Source organism: Excalfactoria chinensis, chromosome 15 (assembly GCF_039878825.1).
Source record: "Excalfactoria chinensis isolate bCotChi1 chromosome 15, bCotChi1.hap2, whole genome shotgun sequence".
Taxonomy (NCBI): domain Eukaryota; kingdom Metazoa; phylum Chordata; class Aves; order Galliformes; family Phasianidae; genus Excalfactoria; species Excalfactoria chinensis.
This window is the reverse complement of record NC_092839.1, coordinates 229,849-243,830: the sequence shown is the minus strand read 5'-3', so window position 1 is coordinate 243,830 and position 13,982 is coordinate 229,849. Positions and strand designations below refer to the sequence as shown.

At 48.1% G+C, this 13,982-nt stretch overlaps 1 protein-coding gene across 15 annotated transcripts in view; it reads right to left on the bottom strand.

Annotated features, from left to right (window-relative positions):
- EPB41L1 (erythrocyte membrane protein band 4.1 like 1) overlaps window positions 1-13,982 on the bottom strand; it is a 76,894-nt gene that overhangs the window by 17,290 nt on the left and 45,622 nt on the right. For 9 of the 15 annotated variants that reach the window (XM_072349807.1, XM_072349805.1, XM_072349814.1 and 6 more), the window contains 2 exons: window positions 11,808-11,999; window positions 10,508-10,606 (listed from right to left, as the gene is read on the bottom strand). In XM_072349807.1, coding sequence (XP_072205908.1) covers window positions 10,508-10,606; window positions 11,808-11,999 — 291 coding nt within the window. The remainder of the gene's footprint in view (window positions 1-10,507; window positions 10,607-11,807; window positions 12,000-13,982) is intronic. The other 6 variants (XM_072349812.1, XM_072349817.1, XM_072349820.1 and 3 more) reach the window with 1 other exon arrangement.

Here is a 13,982-nt window from a genome sequence, read left to right as displayed (position 1 = left end):
CAGGGCTGGCCCACCTGTTTACAGGCAATTGTAGGGTGTGCCCTTTTAGTGGAAGAAGCTAGAAAAATTACTTTCAATAGCAATATTAAGGTGTTATCACCTCATAATATCAGAACTGTCTTACAACAAAAAGCCAAAAAGTGGATATCAGATTCTCTTCTTTTGAAATATGAGGGTATTTTGTTAGAAGCCCCGAATTTAACCTTGGAAACTACCACCCTCCAAAACCCTGCACAGTTTTTATATGGAAAAACTGAGGACACAAATTTAACACACGATTGTCTTCAGACGATTGAAGAACAAACAAAAATCAGACCTGACTTAGAGGAGGAACAGTTAGAGGATGGAGAAATAATCTTTGTAGTTCACAGAATCACAGAATTGTAGGGGTTGGAAGGGACCTCTTGAGATCATCGAGTCCAACCCCCCTGCCAAAGCAGGCTCCCTACACTACGTCGCACAGGTAGGCGTCCAGGCGGGTCTTGAATATCTCCAGAGAAGGAGACTCCACCACCCCCCTGGGCAGCCTGTTCCAGTGCTCCATCACCCTCACTGTAAAGAAGTTCTTGCGCACATTCGTGCGGAACTTCCTATGCTGAAGTTTCAGTCCATTTCCCCTAGTCCTGTCCCCACACACTACTGAAAACAGACCAGCCTCGCCACTATGGCTCCCACACTTCAGGTATTTATAAACCTGGATCAAGTCCCCTCTCAGCCTTCTTTTCTCAAGGCTAAACAGACCCAGTTCCCTAAGTCTCTCCTCGTAGGGGAGATGCTCCAGGCCCTTCACCATCTTCGTGGCCCTCCGCTGGACTCTTTCCAAGAGATCCCTGTCTTTTTTGTACTGGGGAGCCCAGAACTGGACACAGTATTCCAGATGAGGCCTCACCAGGGCAGAGTAAAGGGGGAGGATCACCTCCCTCGACCTGCTGGCCACGCTCTTTTTAATGCACCCCAGTATGCCATTGGCCTTTTTGGCTACAAGGGCACACTGCTGGCTCATGGCCAACCTGTCGTCCACCAGGACACCCAGGTCCCTCTCAGCAGAGCTCCTCTACAGCAGGTCTTCCCCCAGCCTGTACTGGTGCATGCAATTATTTCTACCTAGGTGCAAGACTCTACACTTGTTTTTGTTAAACCTCATCCGGTTTCTTACTGCCCAGTTCTCCAGCCTGTCCAGGTCTCTCTGAATGGCCGCACAGCCTTCAGGCATGTCAGCCAATCCTCCCAGCTTTGTGTCATCAGCAAACTTGCTGAGGGTGGTCACTATCCCCTCATCAAGGTCGTTGATGAAGATGTTGAACAAGACTGGACCCAGCACAGACCCAAGATGGATCCTCCAGGGTCGTAGGAGGGAAAAGGAGATCAGGATATGCCCTAATAGATGGAAAAACCCTCAAGGTGTTAGAATCAGGACCTCTAAACAATTCTTGGTCAGCACAAGCATGTGAACTATATGCAGTACTACAAGCACTAAAGAGATTACAGGGGAAAGAGGGAACCATATACACAGATTCCAAATACAGTTACGGGGTGATACACACCTTTGGTAAAATTTGGGAAGAAAGAGGATTAATCAGTTCCCAAGGAAAAGATTTAATACATCAGGAGTTAATTAAGGAAATCTTGACAGCATTAAGGAAACCAAACAGGTTAGCTGTAGTACATCTTAGGGGTCATCAGAAGGGTACTGATTATAGAACCAGGGCAAATAATGCTGCCAATCAAAAAGCCAAACAAGCGGCCCTTAAGGAGCTGGTTTTGAGCCAGATGGGGGATTTAGACTCTGGGAGCGAAAAGATAAAGAATCCTTTGATAAAGAATCCTTTGTTTACACCTAGGGAAGAACAAAAGATGAGTCAGATGGGCATCAAGAAAGATCCCAAAGGGAATTGGAACTTACCCGATGGGAGAGAGATGCTACCAAAATCAATAGCCTCTCAAATACTTACTCAGATACACAAAAAGACACATTGGGGAAGTCAAGTGTTAATAGACCAATTTGCTATCAGATACATGTGTATAGGCTTACATGATTTGGCTAAACAAATTACACAGGGATGCCCAACATGTTTAAAAGTTAATAAAGTAGTGCAGAGGAAACTCCCAATGGGAGGAAGACCATTGGCTATTAGACCATTTTCAAAAGTCCAAAGTGACTTTACAGAACTTCCTAAGGTAGGAGGATATAAATATGCACTAGTAATTGTAGATCACCTCACAAACTACATTGAAGCTTTCCCTACAACAAGAGCTACAGCCCAGACTGTAGCAAAAACTTTACTGGAAAATATAATCCCTAGATACGGAGTAACGGAGGTAATAGACTCAGATCAAGGACCCCATTTTACTTCTAAAGTAATAAAGAATTTATCAGAAGCGTTAGGAATAAGGTGGGAGGAACATACTCCCTGGCATCCTCAGAGCTCGGGAAAAGTGGAAAGAATGAACGGGGAATTAAAAAGACAACTAGCAAAATTAACTATAGAAACCAGACTCCCATGGACGAAATGTATTCCCCTTGCACTTTTAAATATTAGAACTCAACCAAGAACAGACTTAGGGATATCCCCTTTTGAAATGCTATATGGAATGCCTTATGAGATAGGGACTCCCCAAGAACATCCGGGAATTTTAGACAAAAACATCCAAACATATATAAGCAAATTAATGGAGTATCAGCAGGAATTGTGGAAGAAGGGACAATTAACCCAGCGACCCCCTCTTGACATTGCTTTACATCAGGTAAAACCTGGAGACTGGGTCCTGATAAAGATGGGGAAAGAGAGCACATTACAACCCCGGTGGGAAGGGCCGTATTTAGTATTATTAACCACCAATTCAGCTGTCCGAACTGCTGAAAAGGGTTGGACTCACACCAGCCGTATTAAAGGACCCGTGAGCAGTAACTGGACAGTCACCAGCCCTGCCGGAGATCTGAAAGTAAAACTGTCCAGAAAGTCCTGGAACAGTCAGTAAAGACAGAAGCCGTTAAAACGAATACTTCCAGGACAAGATGCTCGCATAACTTGCAATGATACATGCTGAAAAATGATTGTTATCCTTTCGTATGTTATGAATGTTTAGTGTAAGGAAAGGTGATGGACTCACTGCAGGAACGGATATCCTCCCAAGGGAGCGCGTCAGTCCTGTTGGTTGCCCCAACGTGGATCGACTAATTAGATATTGGCCCAGAGGGTGGCTGCAGGAAATCTAAAAATAAAATCTAAAGAGTGGTGGGGAATCTTTATGAAAGGGGTAAACCCGGGCCTATATTGTTACCATCCGAACGAACCAACCCCATCTGTGGCAAAGATTGTTGCAGGGTTGTGTCAACAGAAAATAAAAAGGGGATACGTTGCAGTGCCCCAGAGATTAACAACCGCAACGGGAATAAGGGTATAAGTCCCCTCCTGAAGAATACTCTTGCTGCAAAGAAGATGATACACCCCGTGGCTCGAAGCAACCGAGTCGACGGACGAGGCAGAGGAGACAAGGACTGTGGAGGGGGTTACCCTGCAACCAGTGGAGTCAAGGAGTTATGGCCCAGGAAAAGCCCCGAGAATGGGATTAACCCTCATCCAAACTTTCGTTTCCATTACTGCAGTGAGGAAGTCACCATTCCGAGCCTGGTTTTAGTAATAATAGTTACTATGTCTTGCTTATCACTGGAAGTAAGTCTAGCTGAAAATACACATGAACCTTTTAAATGGTCTCTTACTAGATGGGAAGATCAAAAGACAATCCAAACAAATATTACCCCAGGAGCACCTTCTTTTAAATGTGTAACCTGTGACCTGGTGCAAACACAACCCTGTCTTAATAAAAAGGGAGTCTATGCCTGCCCATCGTCCAACCCTGGAAAAAGTTACCCAGGAGAATATTATTGTGGATATTGGGGTTGAGAGACCATTGCACTAGGGTTCACACCAGGAGGAGGCCAGGACCAGTATATATCAATCGATTGGGAACCCCAGGGATGTATAAAGCCTGACATAGGATCCGATGGTAGCGTTGGAGACCCAGGGAATTGTAGCGGTTTAGAAATTAGGGTACTCCCTCAGAAACTAGACGATATAGGATGGTTAACAGGGAGAACCTGGGGCATAAGACTATGGGAACTGGGAAAGGATCGAGGAGGTCATTTCCTTATTAAAAAGGAAAGGGTACCGCATGATCCCGAACCAGTAGGACCCAACCCCGTGTTAGCTGAAACAGTTGTAATATCCCAAATATATAACTAATGAAGAAGGGGAAGAAAATATCACTGTAACCCCAACCAACACTCCCTCCGAGAATATAGTGCCCTATGGAAAATAATGCAAGCTAGCTTTGGGGTTTTAAACCAAACACACCCAGAATTAACCAAATGATGTTGGTTATACTATGATATAAGACCTCCCTTTTATGAAGCAATTGGTCTTGTTGCAAAAGTAAGGAGGATAAATGGAACCAATCCCAGGGAATGTCTGTGGAAGCAGGGAAAAAGTGCCACTCCGGGAATCACCCTAGCACAAGTAACCGGGAAAGGAATGTGTGTTGGAAACATACCACAAGGAAAGAAACATCTCTGCAACCAAACAAGAGAGATACAAGGAAAAAAGGTAAGGAGTGATTGGCTTTTACCTGCCCGCAACGCCAAATGGGTTTGTGCCAGGCTGGGAGTTACCCCATGCCTATCCACTAGAATTTTCAATACTACCCATTACTACTGCATACAAGTTATTGTTATCCCACGGATTATATATCATCCCAAGGAATATGTATTGAACCACCAAATAACCGCTGAGCACCACTTAGCTAAAAGGGAACCTTTTACGGCTCTAACAATCGCTATGCTGCTGACTATAGGAGGTGCAGGTGTAGAACTGGTGTAGCCTCTCTGGTATCCCAACAGGGGGGATTAAGAACTCTCAGAAAATCAGTAGATAAAGATTTAATGAAAATAGAGAAAGCCATTGATGCACTAACACAGTCTGTAAGATCTCTGTCTGAAGTAGTATTACAGAATAGGAGAGGCTTAGACCTCCTCCTATTACAACAAGGTGGAGGATTATGTGTAGCCCTCAAAGAACAATGCGGCACCTATGTTGACCTCACAGGAGTAGTGGTGGACACTATGGCAGAACTTAGAAAACAGTTAGAGCAGAGAGAGAGGGAAAGAGAATCTCAACAAAGCTGGTACCAAACCTGGTTCAATCACTCCCCATGGTTCACGACTCTATTATCCACTATAGCGGGACCGGTAATTTTGTTAATTTTAGGATTAACTTTCGGGCCTTGTATTTTTAATAAACTTATAGCGATTGTTAGAAGCCGGCTTGAGGCAGCACACTTAATGTTAATCAGGGCTAAATATGAAATCATTGAAGACGGACCTGGAGAAGATGACCTAGAATGGAGTCAACAAGAATTAAAGCGATTTAATGAACAAAACAAAGACTTGCAAGAAGAGAAAAAGGGGGGACTGTGATAAAGATTGTTTGTTCATTAACTCAGGATGTGGTCAGTACAGACATATGACTTTAAGCTTGCTAAATCCTTTATGCTTGCGTGAGTAGAACTGTTCTCTGGAGCGTCGCAAGAGGAAGCTAAAGTTCCAACTGCAACGATCGAAATATACACAACGCCTGGCAACAGAAGTGGAGACATGCGCAGAGTACACCAAAAAGAGCCACCGTGGCAGGAAATAGAACTGCTTAAAAGGACTGTGAAAAGACTGAGAGGGTGCGACAGTTGGCGGGACGGTGATTCCCCTGTCGCCCAGCGCTGAGTTGCCTTTTGCTTTGCTTGCTGAAATTAATAAAATTATTTAAATTGGAATCAAACCTGACTCTTTGAGTATAAATTGATAACACTGAAGATGACGGTGTACCTCTATCCTCTGCAGGGCCTGCAACCACGTCCTGTTCTGGTTGATGGCCTACTGACATGTCTGCAAAATCTGTGTCTTCTTTGGAAATAAAGAAGTGGGAACAACAAACTGAGAGCTGTTAGGACACTCTCTACGAAGCAAGAGAGCACAGTGAGTCATATCAAACTCTGACCCCCCATTTTCCTACTGGCTCCAGCAGTTTTTGTGATAGCAAAGAGTGAGATTTGGTTGTAAGCAGTGGTCTTTATTTGACTACCTTTACTTTCACTTTCATCCACATGCCCTAATACTGCAGCAGACTGAGCAAGAAGTAGCGTGAGCAAGAAGAGAAGCCACCTCAAGAATTAGAAAGGCCCTTTCTTACTAGATGCCACTGCCCAGATTCACTCACATAACCAATTATTAAGCAGAGGTTTCTGATGAGATCAGCAGTTCAGAAAAGTAACCTGTAAGAGGCTACCTATAAAATGTACAAGACCATGGGCTTGGCAGCTGAGATAGCTGCAGGGACTACAGCAAGGACCAGGTGAAGGCTACAGAGCATCCTGCAGCAAGGACACAGCGAGTCTGTGATACAACAAAATGCACCTGTGCTGCTGTGCAGAGGAGGATGCTAAAATCACTGTTTCTACACACACTCAGTACATTCATGTGTTGGTCCTGCAAGATACCTGAAGATGTCACAGGCTCCAAGGACAAAGCACTGTTAAAATTCAGCCACTTCTGGAACAGAAGGTTGAAAATAACCCAGAACGACAGAGCAGGAGGAAAACAGCAATGAGCATTTTTGTACTGATGAGGAAGCCCAGCAGCCTCCCCAGCCATCCTAGGGTACATGGCACGCACATGAAGGGCAGAGCTGTGGGCACAGTACTGCAGAGCTCACCACAGGGCTCCTGTAGCTATCCTAGGCTGGCTCAGTCCACAACATGGGACACCCAAGGCACAGGCCTGCAGGACAGAGCCAGCACTGCTTCTGTAGGGTGAGACAGACTGACCTCCTGCACCACCACTGTGTACAGCAGCCCCAGAGGAATGCAGCTAGCTGCGCTCTCCCTGCTCAAAGTAGGAAAACCATGCTGTGCCAAGGAGAGCTAGACTGCCAATGCCCTATACAGGAGGTGTCAGGTTGAATGTTCGGAGTCATTGCCCCTGAAATGGAAACCTAATAACTGATAATGAACAAGGAAAAACAGAGGGCAAAGGGAAGCAGAGAGAAAAGAGTTAAGTTTAGAGGAGAGAAAGAAGGGAGGATAAATAATTGATAATAGAAGGGCTTCCACAGGGGGATGAATAAAAAATCCCTGAATCATGAAGCAATACGAGTTGGAAGGGACATTAGGGACCACATAGTTTCAACCTTGCTGCCACGGGCAGGGACAGCTTTCACTAGATAGGATTGCCCAACGGCCCATCCAACCTGGCTTTGAATATTGACAGTGATGGGGTAATACACAGCCTCTCTGGGCAGCCTGTTCCAGTGCCTCACTGCTCTGACAGTAAATAATGTCCTCCTAACATGTCATCTAATTCTAACTTTCTCAGTTTAAAACTGATGCCAAAGAAGCTCCTGCCACACAGCATCTTTAGGCTGTGGCTCCAGCACCACCTGGGCCATCAATGGGCCTCACACTGGCTCCTTTCTCTCTCAGGCTCTGATTAGAGTTTATGGCTATTGCACAGCAACCATGAAAATCGGCCATGAGAACCATCAGGAGCTGTGCTTCAGCTGGAGGCCCCACAGAGCTGTGAGCACCCAGCCGGCCACTCTGTTTCATTTGTAGCCATGTGTACCCACCATGGTGGGCACTCTCCCTTAGGATCAGGTACTGCAGAGTGATCCCATGCCATCCCTGCTGGCTGCATGCCCTGCATGGGGTTCCCCTCCTCTGCAGTAGCCAGCAACCCTGCACAGAAGCACCATAGGAGGCTGAGCCCTCAGGGGACCCATCCTCTGCCAGCTTCCTACATCACCACTTATAGAAGCCTCCCTGGTATCACTCCTGAGTGTAACCTCTTTTCCAAAACACTGTCTGCTCTCCAGGTCCTTTTCTCTACACCTGTGTCTCTCAGTGGGATTCTCACGCTAATTTCATTCCCTTTCATACCACAGAAGATGCAGCAGAGGTGGTCAGTGACTCCCAGGAGTATCTCCATATTTCATGGGTGAATTTGACCCCTGAAGGAACATTACCACTAACTCAACGGATGCCTTTATCCTGCCAGGATGCCCTTGCCAGTTTCTGGCACTAGGAATGCTTATGGGTGAGTAAGGCAGAGGACTGCTTACTTCTCTTCTGCTCCTGCACTTCAGCCTCACTGCTCAACACCTTTTTTTGTTTGTTTGTTTGGTTTTTTGCAGCCAAGACATCAATGGATAAGGTATAAGCACAGGTATGCATCTCTTCATGTCTTCTCCTTCCCTTTTTCTGGTTGAAAATCACAGTCCTTCAGAGGGGACCTTCTCTGGACAAAGATGATGAGCTTGGTCAGGCTCCTGCTCTGAGTTAAGGCTCTAACACAAGTGGATATCAAAGAGCCTTAAGTCATCTGAAGCCTGAAACAATGTGTTGATCCATAGCAGTACATCATACCACTAAGGAAAAAACTGCAAATCTCCAGATTAATCTCCAAACCAGCTCCTATCAAATTTGCTGGGATGAGTATGGCCCATTCCAGGGAAACAGCGATTACTTTGTGGCATGCTTTGAACTCTCTGCTTCAGATGGCTCAAAGCCATCTCTGGCAACAGCCCTGGATCCACAGCTCTGGGGTCTTCAGAGCTTGAGGGCTTCTGTGCGTGTTCAGGGCAAATAACTGGATACATGGGCATGTCCTCCAGGAGAGCAGAGAACCTGGCAGGTCAGAGTGTGCCAAGGTAGAAGCTTAGTCTAAGAGGTGATGATGCTGGTCTGACCACAGAGCAACCTTGACATCCCAAGGGATAATTTGCTCTCAAATCTTCTTCATCTATGCCAACAACTTCCTCCAGAGAACAGGAACAGCTAGCAAGGACATTTTCACAATGACCTACAAGTTACAAGAGAGGACAAACTAGAAGATAGGAAAGAAATGAAACAAGACAGAGCAGACACCTGATGGCCGCAGGCAAAACTCACAACCTTGGAGGAGCCCAGGGCAGACAGGTGGCTTTTTCCTTTGGCACTGTTTGATGTATTTGCCTTGTGGTTTTTTTTGGCTCCTCAGGGAGACACGGCTCACCAGAAAGGAACATGTGAGCTTTACAATAAGGAGAGAAGAATGAATGAACCAAGATCAACACGACATACCATCACCAAAGCTGAGGGGACTCCATTCACCTTCTAATCCGGCGCCCCTCCCTCAGCAGGACAAGCAAAGTGGGGAGGGGGAAGAAGTGGCTGTGTGTAGGTGGTGGTTGACAGAAAACCCAACCTCAGCAACTCCGTGGACACCAAGGGACGTTCGAGTTGAGCACAATGCCAACTTTGCAGGTGTGCTGATTTTTGTGCAGTCACCCTCAAGGGACCCTGAGTTCCTCATGGAAACCATTAGTCATGTGTGGGCAAGATCCCATACATCAGCAGAGAGAAATCTCATGCATGGAGAGGTGCAGCCCTGGCACCCTGAGGGCCCCTGCAGGGCAGAAGGCCTGAAGGCGTGCATTAAGCACTGTGTGTCCACCTCACTACTGTGATTTCTGTGCAAAGGCTGCAGGGTTCTGCTCCAGCAGACACTGCATCTCACTTCTGCCCATCCTGCACAGACACGGTCTGCAGCCCACAGGGAGGGCCCCCGACCATCCTGCATGCAACCTGCATTGCAACCTGCGGTGAGAAGGAGCAGCATGCACTGGCCCTGTCCACCTGCCTCAGACTGAGGCTGCTCTTGCTCTGCTGCCTTTTTTGGGTGCACTCAGCACCCCAGCACTGCTGTGCACTACATTCTGTTGTGGGTGGGTCCAACCACATCAGAGCCAAGTTTCTAAGACTAGTTTTCTTCTACTCTATTATCCTATATCAGCTGTCCTGGGAAAGAACTGCCATCATGTGAGATAAAACCCTGTATGCAAGCAGTGCTGAAAGTACACTTTCACTCACAAAACAAGGACTTCAAAGTAGGGTGATCCTGCTTTGTACAGGCACGAGCCTGATATTTTTGATGCATCCAGAGATGTTCTAATTCAAGGTGCCTGGGCCTAAGCAACTGTAACTGCAGCTTAAGGGAGAGATAAACACAAAAGCCTGCTAAAGACAGTTTGTAGCTGGGTGTCTGTTGTAGCTGGGTGTCTGTTGCACCTGGAGGAGATATTTGCAGAACAACAGTGTCAGGGGTCTCAGCTTCTCCTGGGACCTCTGGTACCAGCTCCAGCACAGACCTTCATGCAGAGCAGAGCCAACCCTGGGGGATACCCCACCACCACTGGCCATCAGAGCTTTACCAGCAGGTCTCCTTGGACCCTGTCTCACAGATCCAAAGCAACAGGCACGGGAGCAGATTTCACCAACAGCCTCGACCCTGTGACAGTGAAGGATCCTGTACCCACCCAGAGATGCCAGCAAACAGCTTCAACTCTGCTTGGAGAGGCCCTGAGGGGCACCAGGGGGAGGGCAAACTGTGAGAATCAGGGGTAAGAAAAGGTATGGTGATAACCTCAGGAGAAGAGACAAGGCTTTTCTGCGTGAAAGACTCCATGCTTAGGGAAACTCCATGCTCAGATGCAAAATCGTCTAAGGTGTCCTCTTCCATCCTCTGTCAGCACGGAAACCCCAGCACCCATGGGGAAAGAGAGAGAGACAGAGAGAGAAACAGACAGAGAGAGCACATGAGAAGGAAGGAAAGAACGAAGGGATGGATGGATGAACAGAGATCACAGCTATGAAAGCTTTAAATCCTCCATTTAGGTCTTTCTTTGCACATATATGCATCTGCTTGTAAAACAAATGTAGTGTGGAAACCCTTCTTCCTCTTCCCATATTGGTGCTTTGACGAGGGCTTATGAGCTCTCTCAGCTCACCTCTGCCTGTGATGCTCTGCAGCCACAAGCCAGCCAGCCCCATATCTCCAGTTGTGCAGGCACCTCCTTGCTGTGCAGTGCCATGTTCTCATTTTCTCAGTGAGACCATCTCAGGACAGAGCCGTGGCACAGGGGGCCTCACGTGCATTGTTTGTGCAGGCTGCACAGCTCTCACAGAGGATGCCAGTGTTTGGAGAACAAGCAGAGAGTGTCTGGTGCTCACAGTCCACCGATGCCCACAACATGTGCTGCCTGGGTTGAGCCAACTGAGAGCCCAACACCACACAGCAATCAGCTGCAGCATGTCTGCTCCCCTCCAGCAGTGAGGGGAGTCTGTACAGCCCAGCCCTCCCATCCTGTGACCCAGACACTTTCTATTCTCATTCAGGGCAGAGGTACCAATGCAAAGCCAGCAGATAAAATGCCAGGATGAGAGGACATGAGTGCAGGATCCCACAGTAGCACTGCTCACTCTCCTCCTGCTCCCATCAACCAGGTCTTGACAGCTGAGTGCACCATGGGGCACTTAAGCACAGGATCCTGGTCCCACATTCCTGGGAACACACCTTGGACAAGACCTGTAACAGGTGCTGACAAGCAGCAGCTCTGATAGGGTAAGGGGTGAAGAAAGCCCCATATCATGGACTTACAAAACCTCAGCCCAACTCACAGCCCCCAGAAAAGGAAAAGTTTGACCCCATGTCTGGGCACAAGGGGAGCTCACTACCAGCAGCATGAAAACAGTTAGCTCATGAACAAACTTAGAGATAAGAGCCTGGCCACGGGTCTCTCTCTTTACCCAGTGTGCCCGACACATAATTCCCACCATGCTTTCCTCAGGGCTACAATGGAGACAGAGACCAGGAGCCCACCAGTTGATGAACACCCCTCTGTGAATAGTCTGATCCCCTCCATAAGAAAAGCAGCAGAACAAACCTCGCTGTCCTTTTCTGGGGTTCCCTTCGGAGTCTCCTCCTCATGCTTGGGTGAGGAAGAGGCTGGAGAGGAAGGCAGCCTCCTGTCCCGGTCCCTGTGAACCAGCTTACTGTTGGGCTCCTTCAGGGTCCGTTTCAGCTCATTGATGCTGGCCTGATGCTTTAGCAAAACATCTTCTGGTTTGTCTAAAAACTTGGGGAAGGAGAAAAGGAGGTAACTATGATTAAAGAACTAGTCAAGGCCAAAAAGACAAGCAGAGACACTGGAGTGAGTCTGCTTTATACTGGGCTTGAATGTAGGGTCTCAAGAGCTAAATGAACAGTATATCTGAGCACCCCGGGCTGCAGTTCTCACTAAGACCATTGTGGGAAGCAACAATAATGCAGGGAGTGGCAGAACACCCACAATGGGCTTCTCTCTGTGAAGGGTACAACATCTCCCTAGGGCATCTCCTATGAGATGAGATAAACCATCTGGGGGAAGAGAGAGGGGTCTCCCTGGGAACCAGCACAAGAAATATCAGTAACCAGAACTCTGCTGCTCCCACATGCAAGGCACAAAGGGACCAAGAGCCTCTGACCCAGCAGGGCAAGAAACCACCATCTGAGCAAGAGCCTCCACGAGTCACCCACTGGCATTTCTAACAGAGTGCCTTCAAAGTGGGTTTCTGCCAATGGGCAAGAGGTCAAAGGCTACTCAAAGATGACCAACATGGATCCAAACTTGCAACAGCTTGAGCCCAGCAGCAGTCTGGGGTGGGGGTTTGGCCTGGCCTGCTCTAGAAAGAGGACAGCTCAGAGAGTTCAAGTGCATGGTGAGGTTTAGGTGTTCAAGCATCCTTTGTTGATGTTACAGGCACCAGGATGGTTCCTTTTGTTCTGCCACAGAGGTGGGCAAACTATCTCAGAACAAGAACCTGACTTTCACTTCAAACTCAAACCTGGTTTGAGGTTCGAAACGAATCAACTAAATTATCTACCCTCTCCCACACTTCTCCTCAGCAAAATCCCAGAGACACAAAGGAGTCTCATGGCAAGTCCAGACAAATTTCCAGATCCTCAAGGCTCAGCAGAATTTATTTAGAACTCCCCGATCCATCTGCATGTGCTTCATGGTTTGCCCACCTCTATAGGCTCAGGGTAGTGCCAGGCGCACGGGGCTGCAGGAGCAGCACATGCACATGCAGCAGGGGTAAGCAATGAGGCAGACAGTGGGGGGACTGTGCTTGCTTGGCACGGGGCTGCAGAGCAGGATGCCAGCCTGCTGCATCAGTAGGGTTTGCCCCCGCTGTGCTGAGCAGGATGGCAGTGGCTGTGCACTTGAAGCACAGCAAGCCCCAGCTCATGGCCATGTGGCTGGAGGTGCTAGAGCTTCCTTGGCCTTGCTGACTAGTCCAGTGATGATTCAAACCCCAGTGTGAGTGGAGGAGAAAACCCTCAGAGCACAGCTCTGAACTTTAGGCTGGGATAAATCAGCAGACCCAGGCTGAGGAGATCTCTGCTGGATGTTTCTGAGGGGAAGGAGGCACTGCAGACACTGTTAAGTTGTGCAAGAGGAGAGCACAGACTCTCTCCCACCTGTGACAACACACCCTGGCCAGGCCAGCCACACTCAGCTGGGGGGCTGCTCCACGGCACTCCACTGGGCTGTGCGTCAGGGTGTGCCTCTGATGGGCTCAGGGACTCATTTGCTTCTGGTAGGGCAGAAAGGCAGCAAGGAGCTTCACGAAAGCAGGGCACATGATGCAGTCCCCAGGTCAGGGAAGGCAAAAGCAGAGAGCAGGCCAGGACACAGGGTCTCACAGGGAGATGGAAGTGATAAGGCCAGCTTGCACCAGGTCTGTCTCTTCAGCGGAAGGATTAAGGCCACAGGGTCGGACAAAGAGAAAACATGAGGAGAGGACATGGAAGAGTCAGTAACACGAGCAAAAGCCAGGTGTTCCCAGCAAGCCAAGGACCCGGCATAGTGGCCTGGCCAATGCGCCTTGGGAGGGCTCTTGCTCACACATACAGTTAGGACTACCTTACTTAGTGGGATAGAAGATGCTGTGTGTGCTCTGGGGCAGATCCCCAGCTGTCTGCTCACTGGGAGTCTCTAGCAGGTCAACCTCCCCACCTCGGTGCATCTTGTATTCCAGTAAATAGGGTGACACACAGTGGTGCATTGAAAAGAATG